The sequence below is a fragment of the Mauremys mutica genome, chromosome 1, assembly GCF_020497125.1.
Source record: "Mauremys mutica isolate MM-2020 ecotype Southern chromosome 1, ASM2049712v1, whole genome shotgun sequence".
Lineage (NCBI taxonomy): Eukaryota > Metazoa > Chordata > Testudines > Geoemydidae > Mauremys > Mauremys mutica.
Window position 1 is genome coordinate 151,464,434 of NC_059072.1, and position 25,143 is coordinate 151,489,576.

Here is a 25,143-nt window from a genome sequence, read left to right on the forward strand (position 1 = left end):
TTTGAGACAGTTTGACAAGAAGATGTGAGGACAGGTCTGCTCTGTGGGCTGCTTCTGTGACTCTGCTCCCAGCACTGGCTTGTTTCCTAGGCTGCTTTTCTGACCCCTTTTGCTATCACAGCTCTGCTCCCCAGCTGAGCCTGGCCTACTGCTTTCTCCTTAGCTCAGCCCCACTCTGTCAGACCCAGGCAATTCCAGGTCATACAGAGAAGTGGACCCCGCTGGCTTCCTGACTGCCTGATTAGCCTACCCGCCCTGTCAATCAGGCTGACCTGGAGCAATGGCCTCGCCCCCTTGTTCTTAGGGCCTATCAGTCTCAGGGCCCTGATTTCCCATCGACCCTTCCCCTTCCTTTTGGTACTGGGAGCTAGCCAACCAAAACACCCCCACTGAGTTTTAGTAAGGGGACAACATAAGCATAAGAGAAACACACAACTACAGCAACTGCAAAGCACTGGCAGAGAGCATAACAGAGGCAAGTCATCTCTGCACATAATATTTGCATATTCAAGAGTAATATTAGCATAATAATTATTAATTAAACGTATAAAACCAGAAGAACGGTACATTGGATATTGAAATTAATTTTCATATAACTCGTGGGGTGGTGACAATAGGACACGCTCCAAAAATGCAGGAGAAAGGCTAAAGGAGGCCGATTGCGCGCTAGGCTTATTAGCATATGATAAATATGCATAAGGTTCGCCCGCGCTAACGGTATTCTGACTTTGCTGGTGGGCCGTTGGGACCGCGCTAGCTGCACCACCCTCTTCCGCCGTTCGCCTGGTGCCCGATAGTAACCCTCGCCTCGCCTCCTTCTCCCCCTCCCCTGACCGCTCTCTCCTGTCCACGGCTTGACCAATGGGGAGCCGGACCCCACCCCATACTCAGGGCCCCGCCCCCTCTTGCCCAATCAGAGTCTGATTCCCGGAAGAGGCTCAGCCAATCGTTGGTTGACAAGGACGTTCGTCGCTCCACCCTCACGTGGAGTAACCTTTGCCTCAGTTAGCTCTCGGCCCTGCCCCGCTGCCGCACACTGGCCAATGGGAGGCGGTGTGGGGAGCGTGGCAGGAGCCGCGCAGCCAATAGTTACCAAGTGGGTGTGGCCTAGGTGAGGGGGCCGCGCCGGCGGCTGTTGCAGCTGCCGGGTTCGGGGAGCCGCGGTGGGTCTGGCCGGGCGGCCCGGGGAGAACATGGCGGTGGCGGGGGTCGGTCTGGGCCTGGCCCAGGCAGCGGAGGCGCTGGGCTCCTCCGAGCAAGCGCTGCGCCTCATCGTCTCCATCTTCCTGGGTAAGGGCGGGGGTCGGCGCCGGGCGGGCGGGGAGGCGGGCCGAGGGCGAAGGGCAGCCGGTAACGGACGGAGGCGGGTGAAAGGTCTCGCGCGCGCCCCGCGCCTGCGCTGCGCATCCCCCGTGTGCGCCTCGGCTGCGGCGTGGGACCCCAGCCTGGGCTGCCCGCGTGCCTCGTGTGGCCGCGTGCCCGCTGCCCTGCTGCCCAGGGGCCAGTGTAGAGCCCTGGCTGCACAGACAGTTAGGGACACGGGCACATCCTCGGGGCTGGCTAAGCGGACACGTTCACCGAAGGACACATCATAGGCTGGGCAGAAATGCCACGTGCATGGTCAGTGTCAGCGAGAAACCCCTTAGGAAGGTGGTAGCGAATCCCACTGGTGTTTGATGCTGGGATAGAGCAATAAGAAAGAGTCCTTCCTTGTGTGCTTCTGAGACCGTCCCACCAGAGACACTGCTTTGCTCTGGGCCCTCGGCCCTGGACACATAGTGACAAACTGGAGGGTGCTCCACGTGATGCTCTGGGGGGCTAGAAGAGTCCCACTCTGGTTCAAAGACTTTGGTTTACCTGGCTTGTCAAAGCTGTGATAAGAGTTTGGTATAATAAGCTTACAAAATAGCTGAAGGGCCTAAACCGCTAGTAAGCAAAGAAATTATTTTCTATCATAAATGGGGGTGTAACTGAAAGGAATGAGATCAAGGTAATGAAAATTAGTGTTTAGAGTACTCACTCTGTGATGTAAGAGGCTATGGGCCTGGGAACACTATTCCTGGGGACACTTTTTAAATTGGAAAGCCAGTGTGTACATACAGAGATAAGAGCATTGCCTGCTTGACTGAGCAGGGGATGTAAAACTCACGACTCGTGTTCCATTCTCTGCTCTGTCCCTGTGTTGTGCAACCCTGAGCAGGTCCCTTACCCACTGTGCTGCAGTTTTCCAATTTGTAAAACAAGGATAAATACATCTGCATTTTGAGGGATTTTGAAACTTAAGTACCTTGGTACTGTATGTAGGTGATAAATATCACATGCACCTCTGATTTCGTATGAACTGTCTTACATCTGGACACGCACATGATGCACACATGAATCTATGCCAAACATCTCTACAGAGAAGCATTCCTACCCAACTGGCTGTGTAGGTAGGCACCCTGTTAGCAGGACTGCATTGAAATGGCATATCACTCCAGTAACTACCAGGTGGGTGAGGGAACACTGCATGTTTATTGGTTAACAGCTAGGGCACTGTGCCAGTGCCTCACCTGGGATGGAAACTATGTGGCAGAATTACATCACAGCTAAGATCAATGTACACCTCAGAGAATACACCCAGTGGTTCTCAATCTGTTTATTATTGTGGGCCACAGGTTGAAGGCCACAGTGCCCCCCACCTCCCCACAGACCCCTACGGCCAGCGCTTCCAACCCAGAGACCCCTTGACAGTGGGGCTAGGAGTGGAGCCTGGGGCGGCTGGCAGGGACCCTGGACCCTGCTGTGTGGGGTTGGGCAGCAGCCCCGACCTGCTGGACCCCACTGTGGGGGCCAGGTGGCCGGGCGGCTGGGTAGCAGCCCAGACGCTGACCCTGTGGGGCTGGCTGGCAGCCCCGGACCATGGACCCTGCAGGGTCAGGTGGCAGCCCCAGACCCCCGCTGCGTGGGGCCAGGTAGAAGCCTCAGCCCTGAGCCTGGACTCGGCTACACCAGGCAGCTGGGAACCTGGACCCTGTTGCATGGCCCAGTGGCCTTTAGCACACAGTTAATTGGGCCACATGTGGCCTGTGGGCTGCAGGTTGAGAACCACTGGAATAGCCTCTGTCAAAATATAGCATATTAAAAAGGGCTTTCTATGTAAACTGGTCCAGGAAGCTACATATACAGTGATTGAGGCTCCCAAGCGGTTGCATGGGGCCAAGAAGTGTTTTCACAAAGAAGAGACATTAACTTGAAGTTTCTCTTCAAATATAGGTTTCATGAATCTCTGTTGTAAGTGTCCTGAGAGCTCTGATTTTGTGAACTTGGAACTGTTAAATAGTAGGGTCTGTTTAAGCAATGTGTCCCTTCACCATCTCTTCCAACCTGAGTGGCTACCGCTGCTAAGCAAAGTTGCACTGGCTTAACTAAAGGTGTGATTTTTATGTTGATTTAGTTAAGCAAGTGCAAAAGGCTTTGTGGATACTATTATTTTGGTTTAGTTTAAGACTATTAGGAATCAATTTAAGCTAAACTGAAACAAACCACACTTAAGCAGAAGGAAGAGTCCACAGAGAGAGAATGTCCATACAGGGACAGTCTATCTAAATTGATTTAACCAAAGGTATTGTTTTAAACCAATGTAACCTTCTCATGTAGCGTTCCTTGAAACTGCTGAAGTTAGCAAGCAGGAACCCAACAGGCTAGAAATCTAGTGGCCTTTGTTGCCTTATTGATCTCCTTTTCCATGTGTGAAAATTGGTGTTTACTGCATGTAGTTTTTATTCATGGTTAGAAGTGGTGTGTTAGTGGAAGAACTTTGGCCAATTTTGATCTGGAGGCCTGGCCTACACTACAAAGTTAGGTCGACATAAGCTGCCTTGCGTCGACTTAATTGTGCATGTGTGTACACTTAAATTTGTCTCCCACTGACGTAAGCACCCTGTTACACCGACATAGTAACACTGCCTTCCTGAGCGGTATAGTGCCAACGTTAATGTAGCACAAGTGTAGATGCTGCGTGACTGATGTCGACCCTAACAGTTCTCTAGCAGCTATCCCACAATGTCTGATGTTACTCCACTGCCTAGGTGTCACAGAGAGCAGAAGGCCCCACGAATTTGTGTTTTCCTGATTGGCTTGGCGAGCACACCTAGCAGCTCTCCATTGTTGTGTGCAGCTGACCATGTTGGCTGCACGCTCTAGATATGCTCTGGCTTGGCATAGATGGGAGATATTGGCTCTCCTTAGCCTATGGGGAGAAGAGGCTGTGCAAGCACAGCTTTGGACTAGCTGTAGAAATGTTGACATCTATGAAGGGATTGTTCAGGGGATGATGGAGAAGATGGGGACCAGCAGCAGTGCCGTGTGAAAGCGAAGGAGCTGTGGCAGGTGTATCAGAAGGCCAACAGTCAATACATTATCAAGCCGCAGACCTGCTACTTATATAAAGAGCTACATGTGAAACTTGACAAAGGCACCACCACCCCACATACTAACATCGATACTTCCAAGGACCCTGACCCACAGGACCCTGGCCTGAACAGCAAGGAGAAGGAAGAAGAGGAGGAAGGAGGAACTGGCAACTGGGGAGTCCATCTGTGCCATGAACCAAGACCTGTTTGAGTCTCCACTGCAGTCCAGTCAGTCCTGGCAGCCAAGCACAGACAAGCCCAATGCAGAGGAAGGAACCTCAGGTAAGTGCGTCAATTTATTTCCCATTACAGTGATGGCACCCCCAACTTAACAGGATGCAGCTATCGACTTCACATTAATTTATCCAAACTAGAAGAGGTAGTGGTACAACAAAGAGAAATAGTGTTGTGATGTGCCTTTCATTGCTCTGTAGCGTTAGGCAAGGGGGACCCTGTGGGGCAGTTTATGTACGCTGGGATGTCCCTTGAATCCTTCTGAGAGATCTGGATGAAACTTTCACTGAGGTACTCTGCAATCTTCTCCCAAAGGTTTTTAGGGATGGCAGCCTTATTTCTTCCTCTTCAGTAGGAAACTTTCTGCATGCCACTCAGCAATAACTTCGGCAGGCACCATTGCAGTACACAGGCTAGTACGAGCCTGCGTGTCTTTGGAATGCCAGCAGCAACTGGGCTCTCTGTCTGCCTTTGTTACTTTCAGGAGTGAGATACCAGTGAAAGTCTCCACTGCCTGTGGAAAATGGTGCCAGTATTCCATACCATTTCCCTATATTTATAGTTTCATGCAGCCAAGCAATTCTCTCATTTCCCTCATGCATGGTGCTCATACTCACCATGGCTGGTGCTGTGAATGGTACCAGGGATCAGGAACTCAAAAGCATAAGTGTCCATAAGTTTGTCTTGTTTAACACTTTAGAGGTGTGAGGGAAGGGGAGAATTCTGAATCTAATTTTCACTTTCTGTTGTAACTATGTTGACTGTGACTATACTGACTATAGTACTGCTCTGTGTTTTCTCTGCAGCTGCAGCTGCCGCCATTGCAGCTTTGAAATTTCCCCCACCACACCCAGGAAACACCTGAGCCAGATAAGGGAAAGAAGAGGACTCAGGATGACATGTTCAGTGAGATCTTGCATGCCAGTGCTGCATCAGACCATGAGCACATGGTCTGGAAGGTCAACATTGCAGACAGCCTGGAGAAGGAAAGAGTGGAAAGGACAGAGGCCCGGGAGTCCCAGCAGGAAAAGGACAGTGAAATACACCAGGACATAATGGGGCTTCTCAGGCAGCAATCACAGATACTACAGCTCTGATGGACTTATAGGTTCAACAATCCCGGGCTCACTTTCCTCTGCAACCCACTGAGAACTCCATTATGGGACCTCCCTGCCTTGCCCCCAACATTCCACATGGCATCAGGGGCTGCTGCATTACCCGTACCACTCCACCCTGGGGTACATTAAAGACAATCACAGCTTCACATACACTGACCTGTGAAAACCTCAGTTGGTCTGTGTAGCTGAAATTGACATGAATGTTCTTTTTCCTTCATAAATTCCGTTCTTGTTAATTTATTACATTTTATTAATTTTTAATTTTTATTTATTTTAAAACTGCACTTTTTGTACTGATTTGGCAACAGAATAAAATTATATTATTTAGAACATAATTTATCTTTATCAGTTCACAACATATGTTGCTGAGTGCCTAGCAGTTCTAAAAGCAACCAATTATACATTACAGCACAGTGTCACAAAACTCATAGGATTGGTCACAGACAAAATTAATAGGTGCATTGATCATATTAGAATCATACACGTACACCAAGCACCACGCAGTTCTTAACAGGCCACAAAATAGCAGAGCCTGGTAGAACACAGTACACCACAGTGTATTACTGTGGATCACTCTTGAAGTAGTCTTTAATAGAATCATAGACTCTTAGGGTTGGAAGGGACCTCAGGAGGTCATCTAGTCCAACCCCCTGCTCAAAGCAGGACCAGTCCCCAACTAAATTGTCCCAGTCAGGGCTTTGTCAAGCCTGACTTTAAAAACCTCTAAGGAAGGAGATTCCACCACCTCCAAAGGTAACCCATTCTAGTGCTTTACCAGCCTCCTAGTGAAAAAGTTTTTCCTAATATCCAACCTAAACCTCCCCCTCTGCAACTTGAGACCATTACTCCTTGTTCTGTCATCTGGTACCACTGAGAACAGTCTAGATCCATCCTCTTTGGAACCCCCTTTCAGGTAGTTGAAAGCAGCTGTCAAATCCCCCCTCATTCTTCTCTTCTGTAGACTAAACAATTCCAGTTCCCTCAGCCTCTCCTCCTAAGTCATGTGCTCCAGCCCCCTAATCATTTTTGTTGCCCTCTGCTGGACTCTTTCCAGTTTTTCCCCATCCTCCTTGTAGTGTGGGGCCCAAAACTGGACACAGTACTCCAGATGAGGCCTCACCAATGCTGAATAGAGGGAAGTGATCACGTCTCTCGATCTGCTGGCAATGCCCCTACTTATACAGCCCAAAATGCTGTTAGCCTTCTTGGCAACAAGGGCACACTGTTGACTCATATCCAGCTTCTCGTCCACTGTAACCCCTAGGTCCTTTTCTGCAGAACTGCTGCCTAGCCACTCGGTCCCTAGTCTGTAGCAGTGCATGGGATTCTTCCGTCCTAAGTGCAGGACTGTGCACTTGTCCTTGTTGAACCTCATCAGATTTCTTTTGGCCCAATCCTCTAATTTGTCTAGGTCCCTCTGTATCCTATCCCTACCCTCCAGTGTATCTACCACCCTCCCAGTTTAGTGTCATCTGCAAACTTGCTGAGGGTGCAGTCCACACCATCCTCCAGATCATTAATGAAGGTATTGAACAAAACCGGCCCCAGGACTGACCCTTGTGGCACTCCGCTTGATACCGGCTGCCAACTAGACATGGAGCCATTGATCACTACCCGTTGAGCCCAACGATCCAGCCAGCTTTCTATCCACCTTATAGTCCATTCATTCAGCCCATACGTCTTTAACTTGCTGGCAAGAATACTGTGGGAGACTGTATCAAAAGCTTTGGTAAAGTCAAGGAATAACACGTCAACTGCTTTTCCCTCATCTACAGAGCCAGTTATCTCGTCATAGAAGGCAATTAGGTTAGTCAGGCATGACTTTCCCTTGGTGAATCCATGCTGACTGTTCCTGATCACTTTCCCCTCCTCTAAGTGCTTCAGAATTGATTCCTTGAGGACCTGCTCCATGATTTTTCCAGGGACTGAGGTAAGGCTGACTGGCCTGTAGTTCTCCAGATCCTCCTCCTTCCCTTTTTTAAAGATGAGCACTACATTAGCCTTTTTCCAGTCATACGGGACCTCCCCTGCTTGCCATGAGTTTTCAAAGATAATGGCCTATGGCTCTGCAATCACATCCGCCAACTCCTTTAGCACCCTTGGATGCAGTGTGCCCAGCCCCATGGACTTGTGCCCATCCAGCTTTTCTAAATACTCCTGAACCACTTCTTTCTCCACAGAGGGCTGGTCACCTCCTCCCCATACTGTGCTGCCCAGTGCAGTAGTCTGGGAGCTGACCTTGTTCGTGAAGACAGGCAAAAAAAGCATTGAGTACATTAGCTTTTTCTACATCCTCTGTCTCTAAATTATCTCCCTTATTCAGTAAGGGGCTCACACTTTCCTTGACCACCTTCTTGTTGCTAACATACCTGAAGAAACCCTTCTTGTTACTCTTAACATCCCTTGCTAGCTGCAACTCCAAGTGTGATTTGGCCTTCCTGATTTCACTCCTGCATACCTGAGCAATATTTTTATACTCCTCCCTGGTCATTTGTCCAATCTTCCACTTCTTGTAAGCTTCTTTTTTGTGTTTAAGATCAGCAAGGATTTCACTGTTAAGCCAAGATGGTCACCTGCCATATTTACTATTCTTTCTACACATTGGGATGGTTTGTTCCTGCAACCTCAATAAGGATTCTTTAAAATACACCCAGCTCTTCTGGACTGCTTTCCCCTTCATGTTTGTCTCCCAGGGGATCCTGCCTATCAGTTCCCTGAGGGAGTCAAAGTCTGCTTTTCTGAAGTCCAAGGTCCGTATTCTGCTGCTCTTCTTTCTTCCTTATGTCAGGATCCTGAACTCAACCATCTCATGGTCACTGCCTCCCAGGTTCCCATCCACTTTTGCTTCCCCTTCTAATTCTTCCCTGTTTGTGAGCAGCAGGTTAAGAAGAGCTCTGCCCCTAGTTGGTTCCTCCAGCACTTGCACCAGGAAATTGTCCCCTGCACTTTCCAAAAATGTCCTGAATTGTCGGGTGCACAGCTGTATTGCTCTCCCAGCAGATATCTGAGTGATTGAAGTCCCCCATGAGAACCAGGGCCTGTGATCTAGTAACTTCTGTTAGTTGCCAGAAGAAAGCTTCGTCCACCTCGTCCCCCTGGTCTGGTGATCTATAGCAGACTCCCACCACGACATCACCCTTGTTGCTCACACTTCTGAACTTAATCCAGAGACTCTCAGGTTTTTCTGCAGTTTCATACTGAAGCTTTGAGCAGTCATACTGCTCTCTTACATACAATGCAACTCCCCCACCTTTTCTGCCCTGCCTGTCCTTCCTGAACAGTTTATATCCATCCATGACAGGACTCCAGTCATGTGAGTTATCCCACCAAGTCTCTGTTATTCCAGTCACATCATAATTCCTTGACTGTGCCAGGACTTCCAGTTCTCTCTGCTTGTTTCCCTGGCTTCTTGCATTTGTGTATAGGCACTTAAGATAACTTGCTGATCGTCCTGCTTTCTCAATATGAGGCAGTAGTCCTTCCCTCTTGCACTCTCCTGCTTGTGCTCCCTCCTGGTATCCCACTTCCCCACTTACCTCAGGGTCTCCTTCCCCTGGTGAACCTAGTTTAAAGCCCTCCTCACCAGGTAAGCCAGCCTCCTTGCGAAGATGCTCTTCCGTCTCTTCATTAGGTGGAGCCCGTCTCTGCCTAGCAATCCTTTTTGGAACACCATTCCTGGTCAAAGAATCCAAAACCCTGTCTCCGACAGCACCTGCGTAGCCATTCATTGACTTCCACTATTTGACGGTCTCTACCTGGGCCTTTTCCTTCCATAGGGAGGATGGATGAGAACACCACTTGAGCCTCAAACTTCTTTATCCTTCTTCCCAGAGCCACGTAGTCTGCAGTGATCCGCTCAAGGTCATTCTTGGCAGTATCGTTGGTGCCCATGTGGAGAAGCAGAAAGGGGTAGTGATCCGAGGGCTTGATGAGTCTCGGCAGTCTCTCCGTCACATCGTGAATCCTAGCTCCAGGCAAGCAGCACACTTCTCGGTTTTCCCGGTCAGGACGGCAGATAGATGACTCAATCCCCCTTAGGAGGGAGTCCCTGACCACCACCAGCCGCCTCCTCTTGGGAGCGGTGGTCGTGGAACCCCCATCCCTAGGAGAATGCATCTCATGTCTTCCAATCGGTGGAGTCTCCTTGTGCTCCCTTCCCTCAGATGTATCATCTGGTCCACTCTCCACATTAGTACCTGTATCTAAGAGAACATGAAAACGGTTGCTCACCTGTATCTGCATTGCTGGTACATGGATGCTCCTCTTTCTTCTTCTGGAGGTCACATGCTGCCAATTTTCTTCACCATCCTTCTGTCTCCACTGCACAACCTGCTCTCATTCTTCAGAAAGTTGTGACTGCAGAAGCATATTCTGATGTCTGTCCAGGAAATCTTCATTTTCTTTTTCAAAGTCTCCCTGAGCTGTGTAGCTCTGTGTGATGCTCTTTTAAGAGGCCTTGTCTGGTTTTTTAAACTCAGTAGGTAACTGCTTCATCTCCGCCCTTTTACCCTGATGGAAATTTTTCTCCCTTTGCTGCACACACATTATGCAGGACACAGCAGGCAACTATAACTAAGGTTAAGATCTTGTCAGGGTTATTTTTAGTAAAAGGGACAGGTCACAGACAATAACAAACATTCACAGAAGCTTGTGATCTGTCCCTGACTTTTACTAAAAATAACTGACAAAATGGGGAGGAAGGAGGGCCCAGTACCCACTGCTTCTGGGGCTCTAGGGTCCCCCCCCCCACCGCCTGTGGCAGCAGGAGGCTATGGGGGGACCCTCCAGCTCTGCCACCCCAGGGCTGAAGCGGAAAATGTCACAGAGGTCTCTGGAAGTCACAGATTCCGTAACCTAATGACAAAATCTTAGCCTTAGCTATAACCATTGGGATATTTGTCTCACTGAGTTCCAATCTGGTAAGTAAACGGTGTCAGACACCCTTTCATCTCCCAGAAACATTCACCTGTCATTCTGCACCTGTTGAGCCTGTAGTTCAATCTCTCCATGGTGCTATCAGTGTGATGATAGGAATTTTCTTAATATTTTGTATGAATGCTGTGTGCCTCAGTTTCCCCTATGTGCTACATGTTTAACTGGGTGGTGGGAAGGGCTTGTCAAAGACTCAGCAGACAATGGGCGCTCCAATGGTTGGACATCTGGTGCCTAGCAACTGATGACCAAGGGCTGCCGACACCCTCTGCAGAAAGCCAGCTGGCTGTGACCAGCTGGAGAACGAAGCGCTAAGGGTGGTAGCCAGGTGTGACATTACTGACATAACCTGTGACAGTGTAGATCATTGTTGCAACCACTGTTATGTATTTGCAGCAAATATTGTACAAAGGTTGTTGTGTAAGGTGTCTATGGAAAGGTTGTGATTTGGTGAGTATGATTATACTAGCTGTATGTGTGTATCCTTTTTGTAGTTGAAGTTATGAATGTTGGCTCTACACTGTCTGTATTTCAAACTTATGCTATGCTTCTGGGCGACACCCCAGACAAGTTGGTGTCAGCTCTGCCTAGCCTGCTTGATGGCGCATTAAGGATCATCAGCTATACAACTGACCCATTGAAAGAAGGCAGATATGCCTTGTGACTCAGCAAGGTATGCAGAGACATGCCTAGGGACAGAACTCTAAGGTTTTTCTGTGCCACATGCTGGACAGCTTATCTTTGGAACAAAGAAAGCAAGGGGTTTGTTACAGGAGTGGGTGGGTGAGATTCTGTGGCCTGCATTGTGCAGGAGGTCAGACTAGATGGTCATAATGGTCCCTTCTGACCTTAAAGTCTATGAGACTATAAAAAGATGGAGGAGATGCAGCATCCTGTCTTCAATCCTGCTTCTTGCCTCTGGAGGGACTTTGCTACAAACTGAAGCTCTGAACAAAGGACTGAATGACCCATCCCAGCTGTGGATGTACTCCAGGGACTTGATTTGAACCTGCAGTTTATTCCATCACTGCTACAAGCCTGAACCAAGAACTTTGCCATTACTGTATGTAATTGATTCCATTTAACAAATTTTAGCTCTCATCTATATCTTTTTTCCTTTTATGAGTAAACCTTTAGATTTTAGATCCTAAAGAATTGGCAACAGTGTGATTTATGGATAAGATCTGATCAGTATATTGACGTTGATCTGGGGCTTGGTCCTTTGGGATTGGGAGAACCATTTCTGTTTTACGGGGGTATTGGTTTTCATAACCATTCACTCCCATAGCAAGTGGCATTGGTGGTGATACTGGGAAACTGGAGTGTCTAAGGGAATTGCTTGTGTGACTTGTGGTTAGCCAGTGGGGTAAAACTGAAGTCTTTTCTCTGTTTGGGTGTTTTGGTTTGCCTTGGTGTGCAAAGGAACCCCAGCCTTGGACTGTAACTGCCCTGCTTTAAGCAATTTGTCCTGAATTGGCACTCTCAGTTGGATCCCACCAAAGGCAGCATCGTTACACCAGGTGACCTGTTTTCCCCCAGGAAACAACAAAGGACAGAGGAGGAGCCAGGTGTTGGTAGTGTGGTCTGTTGGAAGGAGGACTCTGGCTTCTGGACTGGGACTTGATAGGTCAGAGAGAACTCTGGAAAGAGCCAGGTGGACTTTGCTGTAACTTTTCTGTTCTCTGTGCTAACCAAGTACTTCCTATACTGTGTTCCAGACATCTAATAAGCCCTTCTGTTTTTTACAACACTCGCTGAGAGTTATTCTAGTCTAAGGAAGTGGGGGTGCACTGCCCCCTTTGGGTGTGCAAGCCTTCCCCCGGGTGTCCAAATCAAGTGGACTCTCTGAGGGGATTTCACGGAGTAAGCAGCGGTGCTGAAGGCTCCAGCGTTCAATTCCATGAGGCGGTGAAACTAATGGGTTTACCCCAATAAGAGTGAGAGACCCTAAGGGGGTGAACACTCTGAAGGGGTCCTACCAGGGACTGTTCCAGAGCACCAGACCTGTGGATCTATGACAGCCAGTGTACAGTTCATGATGAGCCAGGGCAGCAAGGGGTAGGCTGGGATCCCCAGGTTTACTATTGGCATTTCAACATTCCCAATGGTAATCTGGTGGTTAGGAAAGAAAGTCCCTGCTTGTAGCTGTCTGAAGAATCCTGTGTCTTTTTAAAGATACAAGCATCATGCACCTTCCCAGACCAGCCCTGTCAGTGAAGTGTCTCCAGTGATCCATGAACACTTGCATAACCAAAAAAGAGTAGCCCTTTCTGTTGATGTATTCTGTGGCCATGTGGTCTGGTGCAAAATTAGGGATGTGTCCCTGTCACAAAGTCCCCGGACGATGCTCTGGAACTGCTCCCCACAAAGCCAGTCAGGACTTTGGGGAGCCTCCTCTCCCTTGGAGCAGACTGTCTTCAGGGCAAGAAGCTCACATGGCTTCACCTTCCTGGGTCTGATCTTGGAGCATTCAGCATATGCCCCTCCATGCGCTTCCCACAGCGAGTCCACCCAGGCCCAAGTGGGGTCCTGGGGAAGCCAGAGGGTCCTGCACGCACCCCCACTTCACAGTCAGACGTGATTCTTAGCCAGCCAGTAAAACAGGACAGGAACACGGTCTAAAACAGAGCTTGTAGGTACAGAGAATGGGACCCCTCAGCCAGGTCCATTTTGTGGCCCGGCGAGCCAGACAACCCCATCTGCCCTCACTTCCCGTCCCCAGCCACCTCCAAACTGAAACCCCCTCCAGCCCCTCCTTTCTGGCCTTTAGGAAACATTAAGAACAGTCCCACTTCGTCACATCTCTCCCCCCTTCGAGACTGAACTGAGCAAGGTCACTTTAGCTGGTGACCTGGGGAAGTTCGAACCCACCAACGTTCCCAGGGGTGCCCCATCATCTCTCCCATTCCTTGGTGGGAGTTACACCAGGCCCTTCCAGTTTCACACCCTCCTGTGGGTCTGTTGTGCTTGATGGCACTTGCAGGCTGCATGTGGGAACGTTTATGTGGCCCGTACCCTTTTTTCCACCCCAACACCCCTGGGGTTTAAACTGAGATTGGAGGGCTGCAATTCGGGCTCTCTTGGTTAAGAGCCCCCATCTTGACCTTGGCCACCCTCTGAACAGGTGTCTCTGTCACCCGCAGCTCGGCATCAGCCCCTTGCATTTGACACCGTCACGTTGGAATGGGCCAATCTTTGATCATCTCCACCTTGCACTTTTCGGCTTTTACCATCAGTCCTGCCTCCTTGAGGCAGCCCAGCACCCTCTTCACCTGGGACACATGTTCCTCCCAGGTCTGGCTAAAGACACACATGTCATTGTATGCCAGGGCCAAGTTCTCCATCCCCCTCAGCTTGCTAGAATCTCCTCAGGCCTAGGCATGGGGGTAGGCATCGGACATGGTGATGGCTTTAAGCTTCCAATAGTCCCCACAGAACCAGATCATCCCATCTTCCTTGGGGAACAGCCCCATGGGTGAGGCCTGTGGGCTGTTGAACGCCTGGATCACATCTAAAGCTAGCAGGTCCTTGACCTCTCTCTCCAGGTTCTGGGCTGCTTTCCCAGTGACTCTGAACGGGGAACACCTGATGGGGAGATTGGCTCCCACCTCAGGGAAAAGATCCACCAAGGGGTCTTTCCCCTTCTCCTCCCAATCCTCCCCTTCCAGGTCCAGGGGTCCCCTCACTCTCCTCCCATACAGCAGCTCAAAAGGGAAGAACCCTGTGGATTCCTGGGGCACCACTAGCTGCCTCCCGATTCCCCACAGTTCTACTTCCCCTTAGGGAGCCCATTTCCGCTACAGGAATCCCTTCTCCCACAGGAATCTGTCCCTGCAGCCTTCCCCAAGGGGGTTTGCAGCGCTGTGGCCAGCAAGTTCCCTGAAGCCTGGTCTACACTAGGCGTTTAAATCGGTTTTAGGAGCGTGAAACCGATTTAACGCCACAACCGTCCACACTAGGAGGCACCTTATATCGATTTTAATGGCTCTTTAAACCGGTTTCTGTACTCCTCCCTAACGAGAGGAGTAGCGCTAGTATCGGTATTACCATATCGGATTAGGGTTAGTGTGGCCGCTGATCGATGGTATTGGCCTCCAGGCGGTATCCCACAGTGCACCACTGACCGCTCTGGACAGCAATCTGAACTCGGATGCAGTGGCCAGGTAGACAGGAAAAGCCCCGCGAAGTTTTGAATATTTCCTGTTTGCCCAGCATGGAGCTCCGATCAGCATGTGTGGCGATGCAGTTAAAAATCAAAATAAAGAAAGAGCTCCCGCATGGACCATGCGGACGTGATCGCTGTAAGGGCAGGCAAATCTGTTCTATCAGCGCTCCGTTACAGAAGACGAAATTCAAAATCATTTTTTTAAAATCTCCAGACAGACACCATAGCAGGGGCTCAGCGCACTGCTGCGTGACAAGCGTAACGGAAAGCCAAAGAATCAAATGGACGCTCATGGACTGGAGGACTCAAGCTATCCCACAGTTCCTGCAGTCTCTGAAAAGCATTTGCCTTCTTGGCTGAGCTCCAAATGCTTCTAGGGTCAAACACCGTGTCCGCGGTGGGTCAGGGCATAGCTCGGCAATTTACGCACCTCCCCCCACCCACCCCCAGAAGTGAAAGGGAAAACAATCCTCTCTTGACTCTTTTACATGTCACCCTATCTTTACTGAATGCTGCAGATAGACGCGATGGTGCAGCACTCAACACCAACATCCTTGCTCCCCCCACGCTATGGATGGCTGATGGTACAAAATGACTGGTACCCGTCCTCATCATCAGCCTATTGGCACATGGGGCAGTGCAAAAGGACTGGTAACCATGCTGACTAGCATCTGTTAGGTTGATCAAGGGCGCCTGGTCCTAATTTTTCCTGGTAGATGGTACAGTATGGCTGATAACCATCGTCATCATAGCAACAGGGGGCTGAGCTCCATCAGCCCCCACCCTTCATGTGTAAAGAAAAGATTCAATTGCCCCTGAACTAGCAGAGGGATGCTGGGCTCCTCTCCTACACACTCCTTACTGTCCTGTCTGGACTATCATAGCAGCTGGAGGCTGCCTTCCACTCATATCTCACTAACAAGTCACTGTGTCTTATTCCTGCATTCTTTATTACTTCATCACACAAGTGGGGGGACAATGCTACGGTAGCCCAGGAAGGCTGAGGGAAGAACGGAATCAACAGGTGGGATTGTTGCAGGAGCACCCCCCCTGAATAGAACACAGCTCATAATTTCTGCAGGATCTGACACAGAGCAGCTGTGCTCTCTGGTTCTCTGATACAGTAGTTCTCTAGTACACTTGCCCATATTCTAGGCAGGACTGATTCTATTTTTAGATACCAAAAAGGAGGGATTGACTCAGGGAGTCATTCCCAATTTTGGCTTTTGCGCCCCTGGCTAAGAGCAGCCAGGGGCACTTATGACAGCAGCAAATGGAACAGTGCAAAAGGACTGGTAGCCACGATCATCTTATTACCAATTTATGGTATGGTAGATGGTACAATATGGCTGATAACCATCTCTGCTATCATGCAAAAGCAAAAGCATGCTGCTGTGTAGCGCTGCTGAATCGCCTCTGTGAGCGGCATCTAGTACACATACGGTGACAGTCACAAAAGGCGAAACAGGCTCCATGATTGCCATGCTATGGCATCTTCCAGGGCAATCCAGGGAAAAAAGGCATGAAATGCTTGTCTGCCGTTGCTTTCCCAGCGGAAGGAGTGACTGACGACATTTACCCAGAACCACCCGCGACAATGATTTTTGCCGCATCAGGCACTGGGATCTCAACCCGGAAATTCAAAGGGGTGGGGGAGGCTGCGGGAACTATGGGATAGCTACGGAATAGCTACCCACAGTGCAATGCTCCAGAAATCGACGCTAGCCTCGGACCGTGGACGCACACCACCGATTTAATGTGTTTAGTGTGGCCGCGCACACTCGATTTTATACAATCTGTTTTGTTAAACCGGTTTATGTAAATTCGGAATAATCCCGTAGTGTAGACGTACCCTTAGCTTCTCCAAGGAAGGATCCTTCTGCAGCTTGGTCTGGAATTCAGCGGCTGGGGAAGGGAGTGCGACCTGTTCCCTCTCGCTGGCTGGGCCTGGGGTCACAGCCCCCCTGAGCCCGGTCTCGGGTAGCTCCCTCCCTGCTGTGTAATCACTTCCCAGCAGCACGTCTGGACCAGGCAAACCTGGTTGGCAGCCGACCTGCCCTGCCTGGGTGTCCCCCCGCTCAGCTGGGGTCTCAGCTCCCACCCCGCTCAGCGCTGCCCTTGTTGTCCCAGTGGGGGCAGGCAGCGAGTTCTCTGCTCTGGTCACAGCATCAGAGCCAGCGTGAGCCCCCTCTCTGGTATGCAGGGGGGCAGGAAGCATCTATCCATCCCACTCAGCCCCAGGGTGCTGGTTACAGGTAGGCAGGTATCCTGAGCCCTGCAGCCCCTCCCCCTGCCAGCCAGGTCATTTGCATTTTCACTGACCATTTCCATCTTAGCCAATTGGTTCCCTGGATTCAAATTCAAATCCTCGGCCGTTACAGGAACAGTGCCTGCATCCTGTCCCAAAGAGACACAGTCACCCCCCCAAAAGGGCCTCACAGCTGATATCCTGGAGAACCCCAACGACCAGCCAGCCTGACCCCCGTGGGTCTGCACAGGGATCCGAGCCATAGGCAGAGTGAATGGTTCCATCCCTGGGACCTTCACCCAGGTCACACAGCCCCTCAGCATCTGCAGCTGCACCACCTGGGGCCTGACACCAGTTTTCTCTGTCCCAGGGTCTCACCACCCCAGGCAGGTCTCCCCATTGACCACCACCTTCCGCTCCCACTGGGGGTCCGAGGGGCCTGAGCCCAGGAGACTCCACGTAGACATATAGGCCCGGGCCAGGAGTGGGAGCCTGTCCACCACCCCACCCATCTGGCTGACAGCATCTATGGCCTTGGGACCCAGCAAGGGAGCTAGATACTGGGGCTTTTCCGCAGGGTCCCCCTGGTTCAAATCACCCACCTGCTTGAAGGCAGTGCGGTGGGCATCCACGTCCCCCCCCTCCTTAACCAGGGGCAGCAATTTAGTATCAAGGTTTGCTGCGGAACTGGCAGCTCGAGGTCTATCCCCACTCACCCCTGGGAAGTCCCCTATGCCTCTCCACTCCACCATCGCCAGTCCATGCTGCTGTTGCTTTTCCTGCAGCTTTTCCTCAGGCTCTTGCTCTCTCTCACGGTCCTCTTGCTCTCTCGGACTCAGCTCCAAACCCATCCATCTCTGATCCCCTGATGGGGAACCCGATCGTGAAGACCCTCGTCTGGTTGGGGACCAGACTCTTGGGGATGCCTGGCTACTGCTCCAGCTGCTCCCAGATCCTCTTGTAGCCCCATTTGGGTCAGGAATCTGCTCCTTAGAGCAGTCCTCGTCCTCCAGCTGCACGATTAACTGGGCCTTGGTGAACTTTCTAATGCGTAACCCTCTCTTTTTGCACAGGATCACAATGTCCTTCTTATGGAGATGGTGATAGGCCATCACTTCACTGTTCCCAAGTTGCTCTGGACTCACAGGCCTGTGTCCTCTTAGCTCCCCCATGGTTTCCAGGAAGAACCCCTGGTGTGCCAGCCCTTCTCGTGGTCACCACCTCTTTGTCAGGGTCGAGCTGCAGACTCCTCCGCCCCTGGGACCGCTCGCTGCAATCCCCAGGGGGACCCTGCTACTGCAAAAGTCCTTCTCTCTACCAGGGTCAAGCTGCAGGCTCCTCCGCCCCTGAGATTGCTCGCTGCAGTCCTCAGGAGGACCCCATTACTCCAACAGTCCTTCTCGCTGGTCACACACTCCCAGGGGTTAATCGCCTCCTGAAACCGTCCCTCTCTGAGCCTTCGGTATGTCTGGTCTTCATTATCCCCCCTTCATTTTACTGCTCCCCAGTCACTTACTGCAAGAAGTGCCATTCACGGGGGGTGCAGTATCCCACCCCTACCACCAGTTGTCACAGAGTCCCCCGGTGATACTCTGGAACTGCTCTCCACAAAGCCAGTCAGGACTTTGGGGAGCCTCCTCTCCCTTGGAGCAGACTGTCTTCATGGCAAGAAGCTCACACGGCTTCACCTTCCTGGTCTGACCTTGGAGCATTCAGCATATGCCACTCCGTGCGCTTCCCACAGCGAGTCCACCCGGGCCCAAGTGGGGTCCTGGGGAAGCCAGAGGGTCCTGCACCCCCACTTTGCAGTCAGACATGATTCTTAGCCAGCCAGTAAAACAGAGGTTTATTAGATGACAGGAACACTCTCTAAAACAGAGCTTGTAGGTACAGAGAATGGGACCCCTCAGCCGGGTCCACTCTGTGGCCCAGCGAGCCAGACACCCATGTCTGTACTCACTCCACGTCCCCAGCCAGCTCCAAACTGAAACCTCCTCCAGCTCCTCCTTTTTGGCCTTTGTCTCTTTCCTGGGCCAGGAGCTCACCTGATCTCTTTGTTTACCTTTAGCCATCCCCTTGCAGGGGGGAAGGACCCCAGCCATTTGTTGCCAGGAGACAGAGTGTCAGCCATTTATGTATGCTGGAGACTTAAGAAATGCATAGGGGAAACTGAGGCACCCACACAGTATTCAGAGGAAACATTAAGAACGGTATCAGAGGGGTAGCCATGTTAGTCTGGTTCTGTAGAAGCAGCAAAGAATCCTGTGGCACCTTATAGACTAACAGATGTTTTTGCAGCATGAGCTTTCTCATGGAGTAATGGGGTCCCCCTAAGAACAGTCTCACTTCGTCACAGTCCCACTGCAGTTTGGGAACCCCATTGTAGCAGATTCATCCATTATGTCCTGCACGTTGCAAAGAGTCACAGTCCTACTTAGGAGATGATTAATGGCCCTGCACATTTGCATGATAATGGCCTCTGTGGTGGATTTTCCCACCTCTGATTGATACTCAACTGACCCATTAATCTGGCATTGCAAGTTTCCACAGTGTGATCACTGTGCTATAGGGCTGGGCGAGTTTGGTGCACAAATCCATGAATGTGGCCTTGCGCATCCAAAAGTTCTGCAGCCGCTGCTTGTCATCCCAAGCCGGTATTATGATGCGATCCCACCAGTCAGTGCTCATTTCTTAGGCCCACAATTGGCACTCCATGATCTGCAGCTGCTGTGTGAACACCACCAACAACCTTTAATTGTTTTTTCTACACATCCCACAGCATTCTGTCCTGTAAGAATTCGTCATGTTCCCCATTGATTCAGTTCTTCTTGCAGCTCTGCAAATACTAAAGGATCATGTGTACTGTGATTGCAACGCTCATGACAGTAGTGCAGAGCTGTGCGGGATCCATGTTTCTGTCACAGATGGTGGATAGCGAGGAGAGCTGAATGGATTTGTGTGATTTTGAAAAAAATCCATGAAAATTGTGGGATATAGATGACATAAGAACATAAGAAAGGCCGTACCGGGTCAGACCAAAGGTTCATCTAGCCCAGTATCTGTCTACCGACAGTGGCCAATGCCAGGTGCCCCTGAGGGAGTGAACCTAACAGGCAATGATCAAGTGATCTCTCTCCTACCATCCATCTCCATCCTCTGACGAACAGAGGCTAGGGACACCATTCTTACCCATCCTGGCTAATAGCCATTTATGGGCTTAGCCACCATGAATTTATCCAGTCCCCTTTTAAACATTGTTATAGTCCTAGCCTTCACAACCTCCTCAGGTAAGGAGTTCCACAAGTTGACTGTGCGCTGCGTGAAGAAGAACTTCCTTTTATTTGTTTTAAACCTGCTGCCTATTAATTTCATTTGGTGACCCCTAGTTCTTGTATTATGGGAATAAGTAAATAACTTTTCCTTATCCACTTTCTCAACATCACTCATGATTTTATATACCTCTAACATGTCCTCCCCCTTAGTCTTCTCTTTTCCAAACTGAAGAGTCCTAGCCTCTTTAATCTTTCCTCATATGGGACCCTCTCTAAACCCCTAATCATTTTAGTTGCTCTTTTCTGAACCTTTTCTAGTGCTAGAATATCTTTTTTGAGGTGACATTATGGGATGTAGACAGTTAAACATTAAGAAGTTGACACCTTGCTCCTCGTCGCCCCTGTGCATCTAATTTCTGCCCTACTATGCATTGCCAAAACTTCCCAAAAGACTGTGTGCTGGCTGGTGGTGGGTTGCACAGTGGGATACCTACCCATAGTGCACCCAAGTGCGCATTGTTACACACATTCCTGGTTGAGTATGCTCACTGCTGACACAAGGAGTCAAGTATACACAAACACAGGTTTGTGTCAACCAATGTTTGTAGTGTAGGCATGGCCTGAATCTCCCAAGGCACCGCTGGGGCACTTGGGCACCATTACAAGCACTTCCATGACAGATGAAGCAAAGTCTTTTGGCTTCAAGCTGAGCTTCTGAGTTAGCCCAATGCCTATTGCTGACTAACATGCACGGTGCCTATTCTGCTTTGGACAGGGCCACCCAGAGGATTCAGGGGGCTTGGGGCAAAGCGGGGGAGCTGCGGCACTTGTACTCACCTGGTGGCGGTCCGGGTCTTCGGTGGCATTTCGGTGGCGGGGGGCCCTTCAGTCACTCCACGTCTTCGGCAGCACTGAAGGCCCTCCGCTGCCAAAGACCCGGACCGCCACCGGGCCAGGGCTCGCAGGGCCCCTACGAGGCCCGGGGCCTGGAGCAAATTGCCCCCCCCACCCCACCCCACCCCCCAGGCGGCCCTGCCTTTGGAGGGGAAGCAGGTAGAGTCATTGATTTTTTTTTTTTTTTTTTTTAACATGAGATTGGACCACTGTGATCATCTAGTCTGACCTGCATAACTCAGACCATATGGTATCATCCAGTAATTCTTGCACCTAATTTGTGGTGGAACTAGAGCAAATTTTTTAGAAAGACACATAATCTTGATTTGCAGATTTCAAGTGACGGAGAGTCCACCACATTCCTGTTAATGTGTTCTACTGCTTAATTATGTGCACCATCCAAAAAACCCAAAAAACCAACAACAAAAAGGCACCCTTTTAATTTAATTTGTCTAGTTTCAGCTTCCAGCCATTGGATCTGACTATACCTTTGCGTGCTAGTTTGAGAGTATAGCTACTTTATAGTATACTTTTAAGTATAGTTACTTCTCTACATAAAAGAATAAATGGACACAAATTGGACATCAGGAATGGTAACATACAAAAGCCAGTAGGAGAACACTTCAATCTTTCTGGACATTCTATAACAGATTTAAAAGTAGCTATACTTGAACAAAAAGACTTCAGAAACAGACTTCAAAGAGAAATTGCAAAACTAAAATTCATTTGCAAATTTAACACCATTAATTTGGGCTTGATAGGGACTGGGAGTGGCTGGCTCACTACAGAAGCAGCTTTGCCTCTCCTGGAATTGACACCTCCTTGTCAATTATTGGGAGTGGGTTACATCCAGTGATGAGCTGCCAAATTTTTAACAACCGGTTCCCTCCTCCCTCCAAAATTTTAACAACGGGTTCCCTCCTTCCCCCCCCCCTCCGGGGGGGGGGGGTCGTGCCCCATCCAACCCCTCATGTTCCTTGACACACACACTCCGAGACCCCTGACCCATCCCCTCCTTCCCTGTCCCCTGACTGCCCCTTGCCGCCCCACCCAACCCCTCCTCTCATTCTCAATGGCCCCCCAGAACCCCTACCCCATACAACTACCCCTTCTCTCTGTCCCTGAGTGCCCCCACCACCTCATCCAACCCTGCTCTTTCCTGACTGCTCCCCGGGACCCTTGCCCCCATTCAATCCCCCTGCCCTCTGACCCCCCCACCCCCAAACTCCCCTACCCTCTCTCCAACACCCCCTCCCTGCCCCTTTACCGCGCTGCCTGGACGTGGCTGGGCCGGGACAGGAGTCGCGCGGCCGGAGCCGGAGGATGCGACGGGAGCCCAGCGGCCGGAGCCAGGCGGCTGGCCAGGTGGAGCCAGGGAGGGCTGCGGCCAGAGCTGGAGCCGGGCAGCCGGGGCCGCCGCCACGCCCAGACCCGCGCTGCCGGAGCCTGGCCCCCTGGCAAAACAGCAGGGGCGGCTGGAGCCACGGGGCCAGGCCGGGCTGGAGGTGGGGGGCCGTGTCCAGAGCCGAGCATCCCGGTAGGTGGGGGCACGGCAGGGCCGGGGGGGGGGGTTGCGGCCGGAGCCAGGCGGCCGGGGAGGGGTTCGGGGGGGGTCGGGGACGCGGGGCCGTGCCGCAGCCAGTGAGGGTCGGGCGGGGACCCGGGGAAGGGGGGGGGCCGGGCAGGGTCGCGGCCGGGAATGCGGGGGGGGGGCGTGGCCAGGGAGGCGCGGGCGGGGCCCCGGGGAGGGTGCGGCCGGGGCCGGGCGGGGGGGGCGGGGTTCGGGGGGGGTCGGGGACGCGGGGCCGTGACGCAGCCGGTGAGGGTCGGGCGGGGACCCGGGGGCGGGGGGGGGCCGGGCAGGGTCGCGGCTGGGAACGCGGGGGGGGGGGGCGCGGCCCTGGAGCCTACGGCCGGGACCCGGGCAGGGTGCGGCAGGCGCCAGCCGCCCGGGGAGGGGGTCTGGGGGAGTCGGGGACGCGGGGACGGGGCGGGTCGCGGCCGGGGACGGGGGGGGGGACGCGGGGCTGTGCCGCAGCCGGTGAGGGTCGGGCGGGGACCCGGGGACGGGCAGGGTCGCGGCCGGGGAGGCGGGGACGGGCCGCGGCCAGGGACCGGCCGGGGCACATGTGCCCCCCCCCCCGTAGTTTCCTACCTCAGCGTCGTCTTCCTGGGCGGGGAAGCCTGCTTGCTTCTCAGCCCTCCTAGGCTTCCCGCGCGAACAGCTGATTCGCGGGAAGCCGTGGGGGAGGAGAAGCAAGGAGGAGCTTCATGGCAGGAGGTGGAGGCAGAATTCGCAACGGTTCGCGCGAACCGTTTGCTAAAATTAGACGCCGGACAGAGAACTTTAGCAACCGGTTCTCTGTCCGGCGTCTAATTTTAGCAAACGGTTCGCGTGAACCGTCGCGAACCGTCTGCAGCTCACCCCTGGTTACATCCACCCTGATCGAATTGGCCCTGTCAGCACTGGTTCTCCACTTGTGAGGTAACTCCCTTCTCTTCATGTGTCAGTATAATAATGCCTGCTTCTGTAATTTTCACTCCCTGCATCTGAAGAAGGGCTTTTTTTACCCACGAAAGCTCATGCCAAAATTAATCTGTTAGTCTTTAGGGTGCCACCGGACTCCTTGTTGTTTTTATAGAAATTCAATAACTTCTAATATTGTCCTATTTCTCTGTATTCCCATCTGTTGTCTTTTTGTCTTATACTTGGATTGTAAACTCTTTAGGTAGGAACTGTGTTTTTTACAGCCCCCAGCACAGTGGGGTCCTGCTCCATAAGTAGGGCTTCTAGAGGTGCTACAATACTACAACTAATACTTAATGTCAGTTATTACATGCTTAGCTGACAAAGTTCTGACCAAAAATAATTTGATTGAAAAGACCTATGTTCCATTGAACCATGTTGATTGGCATTAATTATATTTCTATTCTTGTAATTCTTTGAGTCTTCTTTCCACCATTCCATTGTTTTCCTAGTCACTGTTCGACTAACCAGCCTGCAGTTAACCTGGTCACCTTGTGGTACGTTTATAAATATTTGCACATTAGCTTTCTTCCAGTCCTGTGAAACTTCCCCAATACTCCAGGTTGTATTAAAAACTGATATCAGTGGGCCAGAGTGCTCTTCAACTCTTATTTCTATTTTATGAATTCTTGACTTAACAGGGCGGCAGGTTTGTATAATTTTTGGTGGTGCCCAGAACAAGTCCTAGTCCCGCCCCCCAAACCTGCCTTGTAAGCAGATATATATTTTTTTAAAATAATGTAAAAATGTGAGGGTTCTGGGGTGTGGATAGTGATGAGGGGATTGGGGTGTGGGAGGGGCTCAGGCAGAGGGTTGGGGTGCAGGGGTGAGGGCTGTGGGGTGGGGCCAGGGATGAGGGGTTCACGATGGAGGAGAGGGCTCAGGGCTGGGGCATAGGGTTGGGGTGTGGGGGGATGAGTGCTCTGGCTGGGGATGAGGGGTTTGGGGTATGAGAGGGGGCTCAGGGCTAGGGCAGAGGGTTGGGGTGAGGGCTGTGGGGTGGGGCTGGGGATGAGGGGTTCACAGTGCAGGAGGGGGCTCAGGGCTAGGGCAGAGGATTGGAGTACGGGGGGGTGAGGGCTCTGGCTGGGGGTGTGGGCTCTCGGGTGGGTGGGGCTGGGGATGAGGAGTTTGGAGAGCAGGCAGGCTGTCCCAGACCTGGGGCCAGAAAGGACGACTCCCCCCAGCCCTGTCCCCACCGGCAGCAGTGAGCTCTGGAGGAGGGGCCCCCCTCTACCTCCCAGCAGCACACTCACCTCGCACCACTGTCACTGCATGTGCCCCTAGGGGTCCTCTCAGGTCCAGGAAGCCCCCTCGCCTCCCCTGTGGTGGGTGTTGCGGGGGGCTGTCATCACATGT

The 25,143-nt window shown here is 51.6% G+C and overlaps 1 protein-coding gene across 1 annotated transcript in view; it reads left to right on the forward strand.

Annotated features, from left to right (window-relative positions):
* The first annotated feature begins 1,117 nt into the window (after nucleotides 1–1,117).
* Nucleotides 1,118–25,143, forward strand: part of LPCAT3 (lysophosphatidylcholine acyltransferase 3) — a 37,383-nt gene continuing 13,357 nt past the window's right edge. The window contains exon 1 of the mRNA XM_045000406.1: nucleotides 1,118–1,290. Within this exon, the coding sequence (XP_044856341.1) occupies nucleotides 1,194–1,290 (97 nt within the window). The 5' untranslated portion in view covers nucleotides 1,118–1,193. The remainder of the gene's footprint in view (nucleotides 1,291–25,143) is intronic.